Source organism: Alosa pseudoharengus, unplaced genomic scaffold (genome assembly GCF_046254945.1).
Source record: "Alosa pseudoharengus isolate Yale_2024_CS ecotype anadromous, Long Island Sound unplaced genomic scaffold, YU_APseudo_1.1 YU_APseudo_1.1_scf_8, whole genome shotgun sequence".
In the NCBI taxonomy this organism is placed as follows: domain Eukaryota; kingdom Metazoa; phylum Chordata; class Actinopteri; order Clupeiformes; family Clupeidae; genus Alosa; species Alosa pseudoharengus.
In genome coordinates this window covers 26,679,590-26,691,876 of record NW_027468870.1, presented here as the reverse complement: position 1 = coordinate 26,691,876, position 12,287 = coordinate 26,679,590, and the positions used below count along the sequence as shown (strand labels likewise).

Here is a 12,287-nt window from a genome sequence, read left to right as displayed (position 1 = left end):
GGGGGGGGGCAGGAGGGGGAGGGGAGAGGATGACACAAGAAGAAAAGAGGAGAGAAGAAATGGAGAAATAGAGAAAGATGATTAGAATGGAGAGATGACCAGAGGAGAAAAAGCAGAGGATGTGAGGAAAGGGAAAAAGGACAAAGAGCACAAAAAGGAGCTCTGGACATCTGCCTCTCTGTTCTTCTGCTTCTCTTCACATCAAACAAGTTTACATTTCATCAGGGCAATTGTCAACACAGTATATTGACATCTGTGTGTGTGTATGTGTGTGTGTGTGTGTGTGTGTGTGTGTGTGTGTGGGTGTGTGTGTGTGTGTGTGTGTGTGTGTGTGTGTGTATTTAGGGGGTGGGGTGTTTAATAAAGACAAAGAAAGAAATAAAGCGAATCAGAGAGTGAGCATGGCTTAGATGTGATTGTCTAATGCGTCTGAGTCGCCTCAAGACCCCCTGCTAACAATGTACATCTCTATCCAATTACTGCTTTCCTAGTCTCCATATGGTGTTCCGCAGCGCCATGTGTGCATGAAACTCAGACTGAAGCACAGGCAGGGATACACGGCTCTGTGTCACAAAAACACACAGGACATGGGCTGGACACACACACACACACACACACACACACACACACACACACACACGCACACACGAGCCCTAAAATCCCAGAGTTCTGTTGCATAGACATCTCGACATAAGACGAGGATTAGAAAAAGTGCAGTGTCATTCAGCAGCTGCTGCCGTTTTGTCTTTTCACACTTTCCCTTCCACCCCCCCTCTCTCAGCCACTCTCACTCCCTCCTTCTTTTTCTTCCTTTCTCTCTCTCTGCCCTTTTCTCTGCCTCTTTCTGACTCTCTCTCACCTCTCTCTCTCTCTCTCTCCCCCTCTCTTCGTTCTTCTTTCTCTCTCCGTCACTCCCTACTTTTTTCCCTTCCTCTCTCCTCCGTCCTCCCTCTCTCTCTCTATTCATTCAGTGCCTTCATGCCTTCTCTCCATCCTTTGTCCACTCTGCTGGACCTCTGCCCGCAACCCCCCCCCACCCCTCTTCCATGAGCCCAGTCTGGTGGTGCCCAGTGTGGCCCAGCTCTGAATCACTAACAGCCTGCGCGTGATCCCTCTGGCGCACGCCACACTGGGTTTGGGCTGAGGGCCCTCACTGTAGCAAAAAGGGAACCCCCCCCCCCCCCCCCCCCCTTTCCAACCCTGCAACACCCTCCATCTCTCAGCATCAGCGGACTCTGGCTCAGTTATGGCTCAGTTACGGCCCTGTTCTGGCCCTGATGTGTCAAAGACACAGACTCTGAGCCAGAGCTATCTATCTTCTTCTGAATCTGATTTTGTCTGACGTTATCATATTTAAGTAACACTATTTCACAAGAGGCAGTAAAATGGCTCTAGTGATGCTGTTCTGATAGGATTTGAATTGTCAGATGGGTGTGTGGGTTTGTGACTGGTGCAACCTAAACTCAGACAACTGCTTCACAGGCCTCAAGACATTTACACTCACAGACATAGTAGTGGGCTGGGCGAACACAAACCTTTCCACCAGTCCGGTTCAATTTGTGCCAGGTTTACCCCAGGGTTGTGCCATGCATGTGTTTGTGTGAGTGTGTGAGTGTATTTGTGTGTGTGTGTGCATGTGTGTGTGTGCCAGATAAAATGTTACTGTGTCTTAGAAATGTGATCTGTTTAAATCACTACCAAGACTAAACACTCAGACATCATTCCATACAATCTGCATTTGTTGTCTGCATTTGTTGCTCCTCTCACCAATCATGGTGGTCCCTCCGGCCAGGGCGGCCTTGGAGCCCTGGGCAAAGTCGTCCACTGTGGTGGTCCCCCTATAGGGCATCTGGAAGTGGGTATGGATGTCAATGCCACCCGGGATCACCATCTTCCCATTGGCCTCGATGGTCTTCACCCCGCCAGGGACGATCAGGTTATCTCCAATTTGCCTTGATGAAAAAAAACAGGTCTAATTTTAGAAATAAGAACATTTTGAGTGGAAAAAACTTCTTCCAAATATAACAAATTCATATTGGATGTGACTTGAATGAGGTTCTAAAAAAGCTTTAAAAATAGCTCTGTCTAGAGCTAAAAAGAAATATGCAAGCTTTTGCTTTTTTCTCCTGCCTTACGTAAGTCACTCAGGGCCTCAAAACTAGTGACTGTGTCCAAGAACAGATCTGTGCAGTTGGAATAATTGCGTTTTTCCAGGAGCAGCCAATGATCAATACCATCACGTCAGATTCATTATGTCTGACGGGTCAGGCCAAGCCAAACCTGCCCTGTGTTGAAGACATCTGCTCCAGCATTCCCAAAATATGGACCTGACACATTTAAGACACCTACCACTTAACATGGCTGGGCCTCAAAGCACATGATAGTAAAGAGGACACTAAGCGTGTGTCTGGTGAAGTTTTTTGTTGATCTTACTTAATAAGGCCATCTTCCATATAGATGTCTGCATAGAAGGACTGGTCATCATTGACAATTCTCCCTCCTTTGATCAGGAGCCGATCACTCTGCAACAAATGAAAAGAAAGAAAGAGAGAAAGAAAGAAAGAAAGAAAGGAAGGAAGGAAGAAACAATGATTACAATAAATTTGATATAACCATGTCATAAACCATGATATCTCAAAAACCCAAATCTATCATCACAAAAATAATACAAAGCCATTTCCCAGTGCCCACCCACTTCCTGCTGTCTGTGCCTGCGACATCAACACAAAGGGGCTGGACTCATCCCCCCACTAACCTACATTTCCCCCTAGCTGTGAGACTGCAGACTGTCTATCTGTCTATCTGTCTGTCTGTCTCTGTGTGTGTGTGTGTGTGTGTGTGTGTGTGTCTCCTTGTCAGGGTAACATGGCCTGATGTGTCCGCTAGCTAGGGGAGAGGATGCTGTCGCCTCTGCTCAGCAGCATCAGCCCACACTCCCCCTGACAGCCCCACAGGGACGCAGAAAGAGCAGAGCGGGTCGGCTCAGTTCAGTTCTGGGCGGTTCAGATTGGTGCAGCAGCTCGGAGGGGGAGAGAGAGAGAGAGAGAGAGAGAGGGAGAGAGAGAGAGAGAGACACAAAATGTCCGGAACCTTCCTCCCAGCGGAGTGTGTCAGTGTGATGGGGTGGTCAGGAGAGGATACTGCGCAAAGGAGGGGCGGGGCAAGGCGGGGTGTGTGGGTGGGGGTATGTCTCTCACATGAGAGACACTTGAGTGCACACACACAGGCACAGACACACACAAAAAGACACACACACATGTAGACACTCAAACACACAGATTTACCAGATCCCATGCACACACTAACACACACACACACACACACACACACACACACACTAATGCACTGCAGATAAGAGTGAGGACACTCCAGGTCATGTGCTATGACACCAACTGTGCCCTCAACATCAACCCTAGACACCAAAGAGCCTCTCACATGCAGAAAGACGGGGCGGGAGGATGAGTGTGACTGGAATGCATTCTCGGGTGTGATTAGAAAACACTCCGCAGCCTCTCTTATCTCCCAAACCCATAATCAGCCATTTCAGAGCCAGGCCAGCATCCTGTCTCAAAGCCAGTACACAGCATTTCTAACAAGAAGCTCTTTTACAGAGAGGGTGTGTGTGAGTGTGTGTGTGTGTTTGTGTGTGTGTGTGTGTGTGTGTGTGTGTGTGTGTGTGTGTGTGTGTGTGTGTGTGTGTGTGTGTGTGTGTGTGTGTGTAGGGAGTAATGAGGCAGATAAACTATATGCAGAGCGACTCCTCCAATAGCCACAGAGATGGACAGGGGGGAGCTTGGTGGGTTTAGGTGCAGACAGGCCATACAGCTATAACACAGCAGACACACACACACACACACACACACACACACACACACACACACACACACACACACACACTGCATCTCCTCACACCGCAGCTGCCTAATCAAACACGCTCCGCCACCCATCACCCTGACATCAGAACCAAATTCATCTGGTTGTCATCGGGGCTCCGAGCGCACACAATCTACCCCAGTTGCATGAGGTCCCGCTTCCAGCAGTGCAGTCCCCACTTGTCACAGCCACTTAAATGGGACACCAACACCGGCTCTGTGTGTCTCTTTGCCATGGGAAGGGGGAGGGGTGGATGACCTCAGGCTGCGTGTGTGGAAGAGTGTTTCATTAGGGCATGGTATTAGCCTGTAACTATGGACCTAAGTAGAGACAATCAAATCATGATCAATAGCTTTCACTGCAGCAGGATGACCTTAGCGCCACTCAGCTCAATCACTCCAAAAAAGAGAGAGAGGCACCATTGAGAGACTAGTGATGAACATTTAGCAATTTCTCTCAAATAAATTGGGTCAAACGACACCCCCCTTCCCCCCCAACTCTCTCAATCTGACTGCACAACTCCACCTTGATCTGAGTGTACTGTACTCAACACACTGAACAGTGTTGCCTTCACATGCTTCATAGATATCTGACTGCATTGATCAGAACGGGTCATTTCCATTACCGACATTCAATAAATGAACCAATGAAACCTGATTAAAGTGTAAAAGCGCTCTAGCAGATCCATGTGATAATCAGAGAAAGTGGTAATACTCTGCAGGAGGCTTGTCGATTTTTGGCAGGTCCTGTTTTCCATTCCACACTTTTCTGTTCCCATTCTCATTGTGGCTTCTAATGACAAAATGAATCATCGTTTGTAGAAACATCTGGGCTCTTCTGTGTAAACACAGTTTCAATCACCCTTTCACAAATATCCATTTCCCCAGCAAAGAGTGGCATGGAAATTTTATAAATGTCTTACATATTGTTAACATTCTAATTGTGTTCTCAAAAAACAAATTCCAAACATTCGATGACTCTTTGTGGTAAAATGGCCGTAACTAATTCCTACAGGGCTTCTGTGGTACAGGCATGTGCTTGACTGACGAGATGCCCCACAATTAGTGTACCCACTGTTGCTTCATCAGTTTGCCGTCATGTGACTCGGGTTATAATTATAACGAGTTCAAACTCAGCCTAATTCTGAAACACTTATCAAATAATTTCCACTACGTATTCACTGGAAGGCAAATGAGCGAATAACTTGGACCTTGCAAGAGCCAAAAGTCTCACATCAAAGGTGATGACAGAGCTGTATAGGCTTCAGTTCTGTGTATGCTAGCCATCATAAACAATGCCTGAATGAGAGTAGGAATCAATAAGCTCCTCATTTTGAGGTAATTATGAGTGCTAGCAGTGCCACAATGTGTCATTTGAGGTCAAAATCGCTTCATGGCCAAGATGAAACTGTACAGATGGTTACAGTATAAGACAATTTCATGCTGCTTTAAATGAATGTGTAAGTAGCCAGTCACTAGTTTTCCATGGATGTTACTCTTTGGGGGGAAACTGTAAGGGCATGGAAAAAGTATCATTATGAAACCTCCCAGACGTCTACTGGGAGTTGTGCCATACTGTATGTGTGTGGGGGGTCTGTTTTCTTCATTGAACAGCACAAACACAAGCAAACAGGAAGTGTGCATCAGGGTGAAAGTTCTCTGGACACTAAACAGGATCCACCACTGCATTGTCTCTTTCCCCATCACCACACCCACATTCAGACCAACAGGCTTCTGCCTTGATCTCAAAGGCACAAAAACATAAACTGCAAGTTCATAAGCGTGAAAAAAAATCCATCCTGCTACAGATGTCTCTGAACAGTGACTTGACGGAAATTCAAACCAAACGGTGATATGGAAACTAAAATGCCTTCAAATTTTACATGACAAGCATTGCTTTTGAGCAGGAATACTGTTTCCACATGTTTCTAGAAACAGCGTGTGGGGGGTGGGGGTATGCAAAAGGTCCAAAAATGCCCAGACAAGACCATATTACTCAGAGCGCCATTAGCTGGAATCCACTTGTGTGTTAGTGGAGCGAGGAGAGATGGATCGAGGGGGAAAACCGGTCCGCCTCCAAGCCAGAGCTCCCGCTTTAACCCTGTTGCCTAGTGACCCAAAATATTTACCGGTCCTGCATAAGCGCATTGTAACGCAGCTTTCATGGAAAAAAAGCCAAAACAACAGGACCTATCAATTCAAACAGATTGCCGTCTGAAAAACCAACTGCAGAGCATATTGTTCAATCACAGATTGCATCCACTGATTGACAGATGTGATGACGTTGCCATGGCAGCCTGGCCTACACCCTCCATTGTTGTACTGACCAGAGGTCTGTGAGACACAAGGCCAAGCTGGCCTGTAACAGACCTATGGTTCTTTTAAATGTGCACTTAACACTGAAGCTGGGGGCATATAGAACATTCCCTTATACATCCGTAAGCCAGCACCTCAGGGAGAGTTCCAGAGCTCCCAGTGATTTTGCTGACAGCTCTGCGAAACCGCCTTGTGGCCTACATATTATTTTACCTCTCCGCTGCATGCCCGTTTCCATGGAGAAGGTAAGTTGGGTACAGCTGGAGAGTTTGCCAGCACTGAGGCCTCCGAGGTTGTCTGCCCCTGCCACTGTGTGTGTGTGTGTGTGTGTGTGTGAGAGAGAGAGAGAGAGAGAGAGAAAGTGAGAGAGTGAGAGTGTGTGTCTATCTGTGAGTGTTTGTGTGTGTGTGTGTGTGTGTGTGTGTGTGTATGTGGGTGGGTGGGTGGTTGTGGGTGTGCATGCGTGCTTAAACAGGGCCACTTTTGTGGTGCCAGAAAGGGAAATGGCTTTCTCTTACTGGGCAGGCCCCTGTCATCTCTGCTTGTGACTGCACCATCCAGCTGCAGGACATTATTGATGACATGCTCTGCATTACACTGCGCTACTGTGAAGCCATGGAAAAAGCCAACCACACCTAGAACATTACTTGATCATGTTCTAGTTCCAGCGCTGGCAAGAAGCAGGTGCACAGGCGGTGAGTAGAAAGACTGGTGTAGATATAGCTGGTGCACACTGTGCACATACTGTACAACTGCTAATGCAATTATCAATTAACAGAGTATACAGTTTGATCATCTATCATAATGGCTAATTGCAATGGTCATCAAAACTGCATCTCCAAAATAATTTCTGACTAATTTTCAGTAAGCCGGGTTTTATTTTATAGTTGCATCGGTGGTAAAGCTTAATTTTTGATAAAAACACGCAGAGATTACCGCCCCATTTGCATGTGCATCGTGCAGCTGAAATAGCCCGGTGAGTGACCCAGTCGGCTGCGGTGCCTTTATGTCTGATATATCGCCGGTAACGGTGAGCCGCCACCCTAATCAGCCACGAGCGCGTTGCACTGAGCCGCACAGCGCACAAGTGTGCAACAGTGAGATAGAGCCGGGCAGGGAACAGCCAGTTCAGAAAACACCGCATTAGCCTATTATACAACAAATTCTAGCAAGCTGCAATGCAAAATGCACAGAAATTGGATTCTTTCCAAAAAATCCCCCCACGGGTCCCCTCATTGCGTGGTCCACCACGCAGCTTCCCTCTGGCAAGCTCCTAGACATTTGTAAAGGAGACAAAGGGCGTCTCTTCCAAGATCCCGAGCGGTACTCAGCCGCAACAATGGATTCTACTAGCTATGCAGACCCGTCTGGCGATCTCGCATGCGTTGATGTTACCATGCATACCAAAACAAAATGTTTCAGTCAAACTTAATTTTTAAAACAATAGTGTCGTGTACGTTGGGCTGCACATCAAATCAAATCGACGATTTGCGGCCGGGTCTCTCAGGCTTATCGCTAATGTCAAGTATTTTTTCTGCAACAATTTTGTGATTGAGATGCAGTGATTTATATAGGCTATGCTACGCACAAAACTGTAAATACATATAAAATACATTGACGCATGACACACAAACACACACACTGTTAATAGAAAGTAGTACGCCCTTTTTATAGGCCATTGCCATCTGAAGATGAGACCTATATCCAACTGATGCCTACAATAACTGAAAAAATAGCTATTTAATTAAAACTGCGTAACAGTATCCAGCCTACACCTGAATAGAGTTTTGAGGGAGATGGTTCACTTTAAATAGGCTATACAGTAAGCCAATGCGGGGCAGTGCCGCAGCCTCTATCAAATGTGCCGCAAGAACTCGCAACATCCTATAAAGAGGGACGTAATTTACCTTTAAGAAAACGCCTTGTTCTGGCTCTCTGGCTGTCACTATGGAAGCCTCCCTAGTTCGCACATTTTTATCCCGTTACATACATTATACGCAGCACTGAGAACAAATGTGTCTGCTGTCATCCTCACGTCAGCACGGAACAGTTGCATAAAACCGTAAGCGATAGACACAAAGCAAATCAGTGCAGAGCTAACACCCAACACTAAATTGCAGATAAACTAGACAATAAAGCACTTACTGTGATCTTCGGGATATTCTTTTTGCCTTGGTAAGACATGTGTGCGTCTTTGCTGCCCTGTAAGCCCAAATAAAACGTTTGTAATTGTCTTCAAATGCGTGGGATTTGCAGCTGGTGTCTGAATTGGAAATTGGGGAATGGTCGCCACCCTCTGAGAAATGTTTGGTGCCTCCTCGTAGTGAACAAGAGCGTTCAGTCAGTAAAAGCGCTAGTCTGCCGGACTCCTCCCTCCGCTCAATAGTCTCCTTCGGCAGATGTAGTTTGAACAAAGTCCACAAGAGGGCACTACACGAATCGTGTGACACTGCATCAGTGATCTGCGACTACAACTGGCCCTTGAGGACAATGGCAATTTAGACTACTGGACTGCTATTAAATGACAAGGGCATTACCCTTCAATTAATCACAGAGATACCCTTTCATTTGGGTGTGCTCACAGGTGGATGTTGGACAGTCAAACATGCACATGCCATCTTCACTGAAGATTTGGTTTCAACTTGAAAAAAGAGATTTCTGGGGCTCAAACACTGTTTTGTAGAAAAATGTTTAATCAAATAGGGTGTTATCTAATTAAATACATATGTTACAGCCGACTAAAGCTGGTCCTCATCCTTAACCAAGAATAATGCACCATCTCCCCAAAAATAAATAATGTTCCATGTCCTCATGCGTCAAGCATACAACAGGCTTCTGTGTGACTTCATTGTTATTAAAAATGCATCAATCACATTCAGTCTCAAGAGCCAGCAGCGCTGAGGCTTTATTGACTGAAGCTGAGTGTATGAACCTCAGGGGGAGGAGATGGGAGGAGACAGGAGGAGAGGGTGGGTGGGGTGGGGTGGGGTGGAGTGGATGTGTGGGTGGGTGGATTTGGGGACCCGGTGCATAGTAACAGCTGGTGAGCCTCCAGAGCTACATCACATCCAGCCATGTGTCCCCATTGTGTGTGCGGACCCCCTACTATACCCTCTACTTGGCCACCCCCACACACTGCCCTGCTCTAATACCCACAGCCGGTAATGAAGACCACAGAGTGTGTGCTCAACAAGCCAAAAAAAACAACAAAAGCAACTGTGTTACAGGGGTCTGGTCTGGGCATGTAGCAGCCAGCCTCAGCTGCTGTGGAGGGGCAAGGACTGCTGGTTGTTTATACATTGTGCCACTGTGTGATATACAATGTGACAACAGGCTGACATCTCCAACTTAGGACTACACAGCAGCTTCGGCTCTAATGGAAGCTAATAGGTGGCAGAGGATGTCAGTGAGTGAGTAAGCTAATTTACTGGCCAATAAATATTAGGAGACTAAAGAAATTGGGTGAAATACCTTGCATAATAGATATACTGAAACATGCAGGTATCTATATACACCGCACAGATACACTTTTACATCACTTTTCACCCATCTGTAAACAAGCCCACACCCAGACATATTGGCACACTGTGTGTTTCTTTGTCATCATCCTGTCTTCCTGGAAGAAAATGTGCAAGTCATTGTTTTTCTTCATGGCTCAATATTCATCTCCATTAGAGAATGGAGTCCTAAAATGTAATCATTCTTCCTCAAGAACTGTTGGCATCTCATCACACAGGCATAGATGTATAATCTTTGAATGATATTAGAAAGGGCATCAATAGAACAATGACGGTTAGGGTTATGGCAATGACGAATTTCTGCTCTTTTTAACATACAAGGACATGTCCACTTTCAAGATATCTGGGAAATGTTGTCATGAAGGTTTTCAATACAAGGACAGTCTTATAGGTACAGAGGGCACATGAATGCTGATAACTTAGTCTAATTCATGATGGGTTTGCTGAGTCAACTAGCTGATGCACAGAGAACTGTAGCAGTGCAGCTTCTGGTTTCTCCACATGGGGGCCGTGGTACACACGCACGCACACACACACACACACACACACACACACACACACACACACAGAACAGGGTTGATGTCATGGTACAAATCATGATACTTATATGACATCATATCAATAATGTGCACTGATGGCTCAGAAGGTCTGGGTCCTGGCTGGACAGAGCCAGGGAGCAAGACAGTTGATAGTGGCTAAATGAAAAGAGATTTTATGTCCATAACACTGCCTTACTAAAAAACTGTGATGTCTATATAAAGAAATGCAGAAATGTTCTTAAGGGTTCATTTTCACCTCTTTTAGTTCAGCAGATATACGCAACTTCATATCAATCGATCAATTTATTGTTCATAGTGCAGTATCAGCATGCAACATGGTCTCGTTCATGATATGAAACATTAATATGAAACAATGTTGAATATTACTTCATTTCTGAATGACAAGGACTGCCAGATCCACCATGCAACACCAAAGTACAACATCAAAATGAAGTGTGTTTCCAGTATAGTGTTACTTAGCTCCAGCTGGCAACACCTACCTAAACCAAGGTGGTTGTTGCCTTAACTTAACTTGAGGTTTACCCTGGAAATCCAGAGAGGGTAACTAAATTCAATTGGAGCATTTGAATCAGCTAGTTAAGATTAAGTATGTTATATTATTTTGATCAGTCACTGTCTAACCTACATGTTTAAAACCGTTACTAACTGATCAAATGTTCATATCAGATTGTTGCTGAAGTTGTTATGGGTGTAGCTTTACCACTATTTCGACAAAACAAAAGTAGGCTACAATCAGCAACACCAACACCCCAATTACAATTATAAAAAAATGCAATAATCCTTCTTATAATTCGTGTGCTTAGTGTTAGTACACTAAAGATAAAAAAAAATGTCACTGTCATAGGCTACTATAAGTAAATGTATATGATATAATAAAATATATAAACTCTTATTTTTGTAGTGGGTGGCCAAGTCCCAGTAGTTTTAGAATTAATATTATTAATGTATAGCCTATTAGGCTAATTACAGCTTTTTATAGTTGCTATAGCTCTTGTTGTCATTGCTGCCCCTGGGAAGCTAAAATAAAGTTTTCAGCTCCAGCATACCCCTGTGCATAAGGGAGAGGTGGTACAAGACAGCTGACGTTAATTAACCAAGGTCTTTGCTGCAACATCCTTAGATTATCCTTTGACATTATTCTATTTTACAGCATTAAGAACGTTTAAGATGAACAGTTATGTATGTTGTTCCTGTGTAGGATTACTTGACCTTTAATTTTCCTAATTAATCTAGATTATTTCAAAGGATGGAATTGTCATCCACTTACCTTGTCAGAATCCAGATTCTGCAGAATCTCCTTTCCTGTTGTAGTTTTTATTTCTACGCCCAATTCTTTCTGATCCTGTCCGATATCGGTCGGTTTGATAGTGATTTGACTTCCTCCAGCTGTTGTGGGTTTTGCCTCCGGGGATGTCTGTGCTGTTTTGGGAGTTCGCGGTGTTCTAGAACCTCTCTGTCCAACACTCAGCGCATCAAAATCAAGGGTTTTGCTATCATACGCACCCTCCACATTGGAGAAGAACCCGCCGTGAAGCTGACGGGGCACCTGGTCAGCAGTGCCCGGACGAGCTAGGTAAACCGGCAAGTCATTCTCCTTGTCCCTGTTCCACTTGCGCTCAGCCATGATCTAAAGCAGCACTGCGAGAAAAAGAGGGCGAATGAAGTCTTTCCGCTCCGGGACAGTTCAGGGCGCACGCGGTGAAGAGAAATTCTAAACCAGAGGTGGCACTGCTGTCTTGGGTCCCATGACAACAGTCATGCCTCTTCGGAAGCGGAGCCGTGTGTTAAAAGAGTGTGTCTTTCGAGGCCTGCCAAAAACACAGAACAAAGCACATAAAAGTGAAACGTTGGTGCTAGAGATTTGGGAATGCAGGTAGTTTTGCAGGTGAGGCAGTGAAACTGCATGTAAGGCAGGCTATGCAGTTTTGTGTAGTGAGTAGGCCATATGATAGTACATTTTAGTATAAATCATCCAATAGATGAAAGGATGTCAGAACTTGTACTAGCAACATGTGAGGCAA

General features: G+C 45.3%; 1 protein-coding gene across 2 annotated transcripts in view; it reads right to left on the bottom strand.

Annotated features, from left to right (window-relative positions):
* Positions 1-8,516, bottom strand: part of dpysl3 (dihydropyrimidinase like 3) — a 26,534-nt gene extending 18,018 nt beyond the window's left edge. For both annotated transcript variants that reach the window (XM_076273523.1, XM_076273524.1), the window contains exons 1-3: positions 8,334-8,516; positions 2,434-2,522; positions 1,768-1,952 (exon numbers count right to left, since the gene is read on the bottom strand). In XM_076273523.1, coding sequence (XP_076129638.1) covers positions 1,768-1,952; positions 2,434-2,522; positions 8,334-8,372 — 313 coding nt within the window. In that variant the 5' untranslated portion in view covers positions 8,373-8,516. The remainder of the gene's footprint in view (positions 1-1,767; positions 1,953-2,433; positions 2,523-8,333) is intronic.
* Between the last annotated feature and the right edge of the window lie 3,771 nt (positions 8,517-12,287).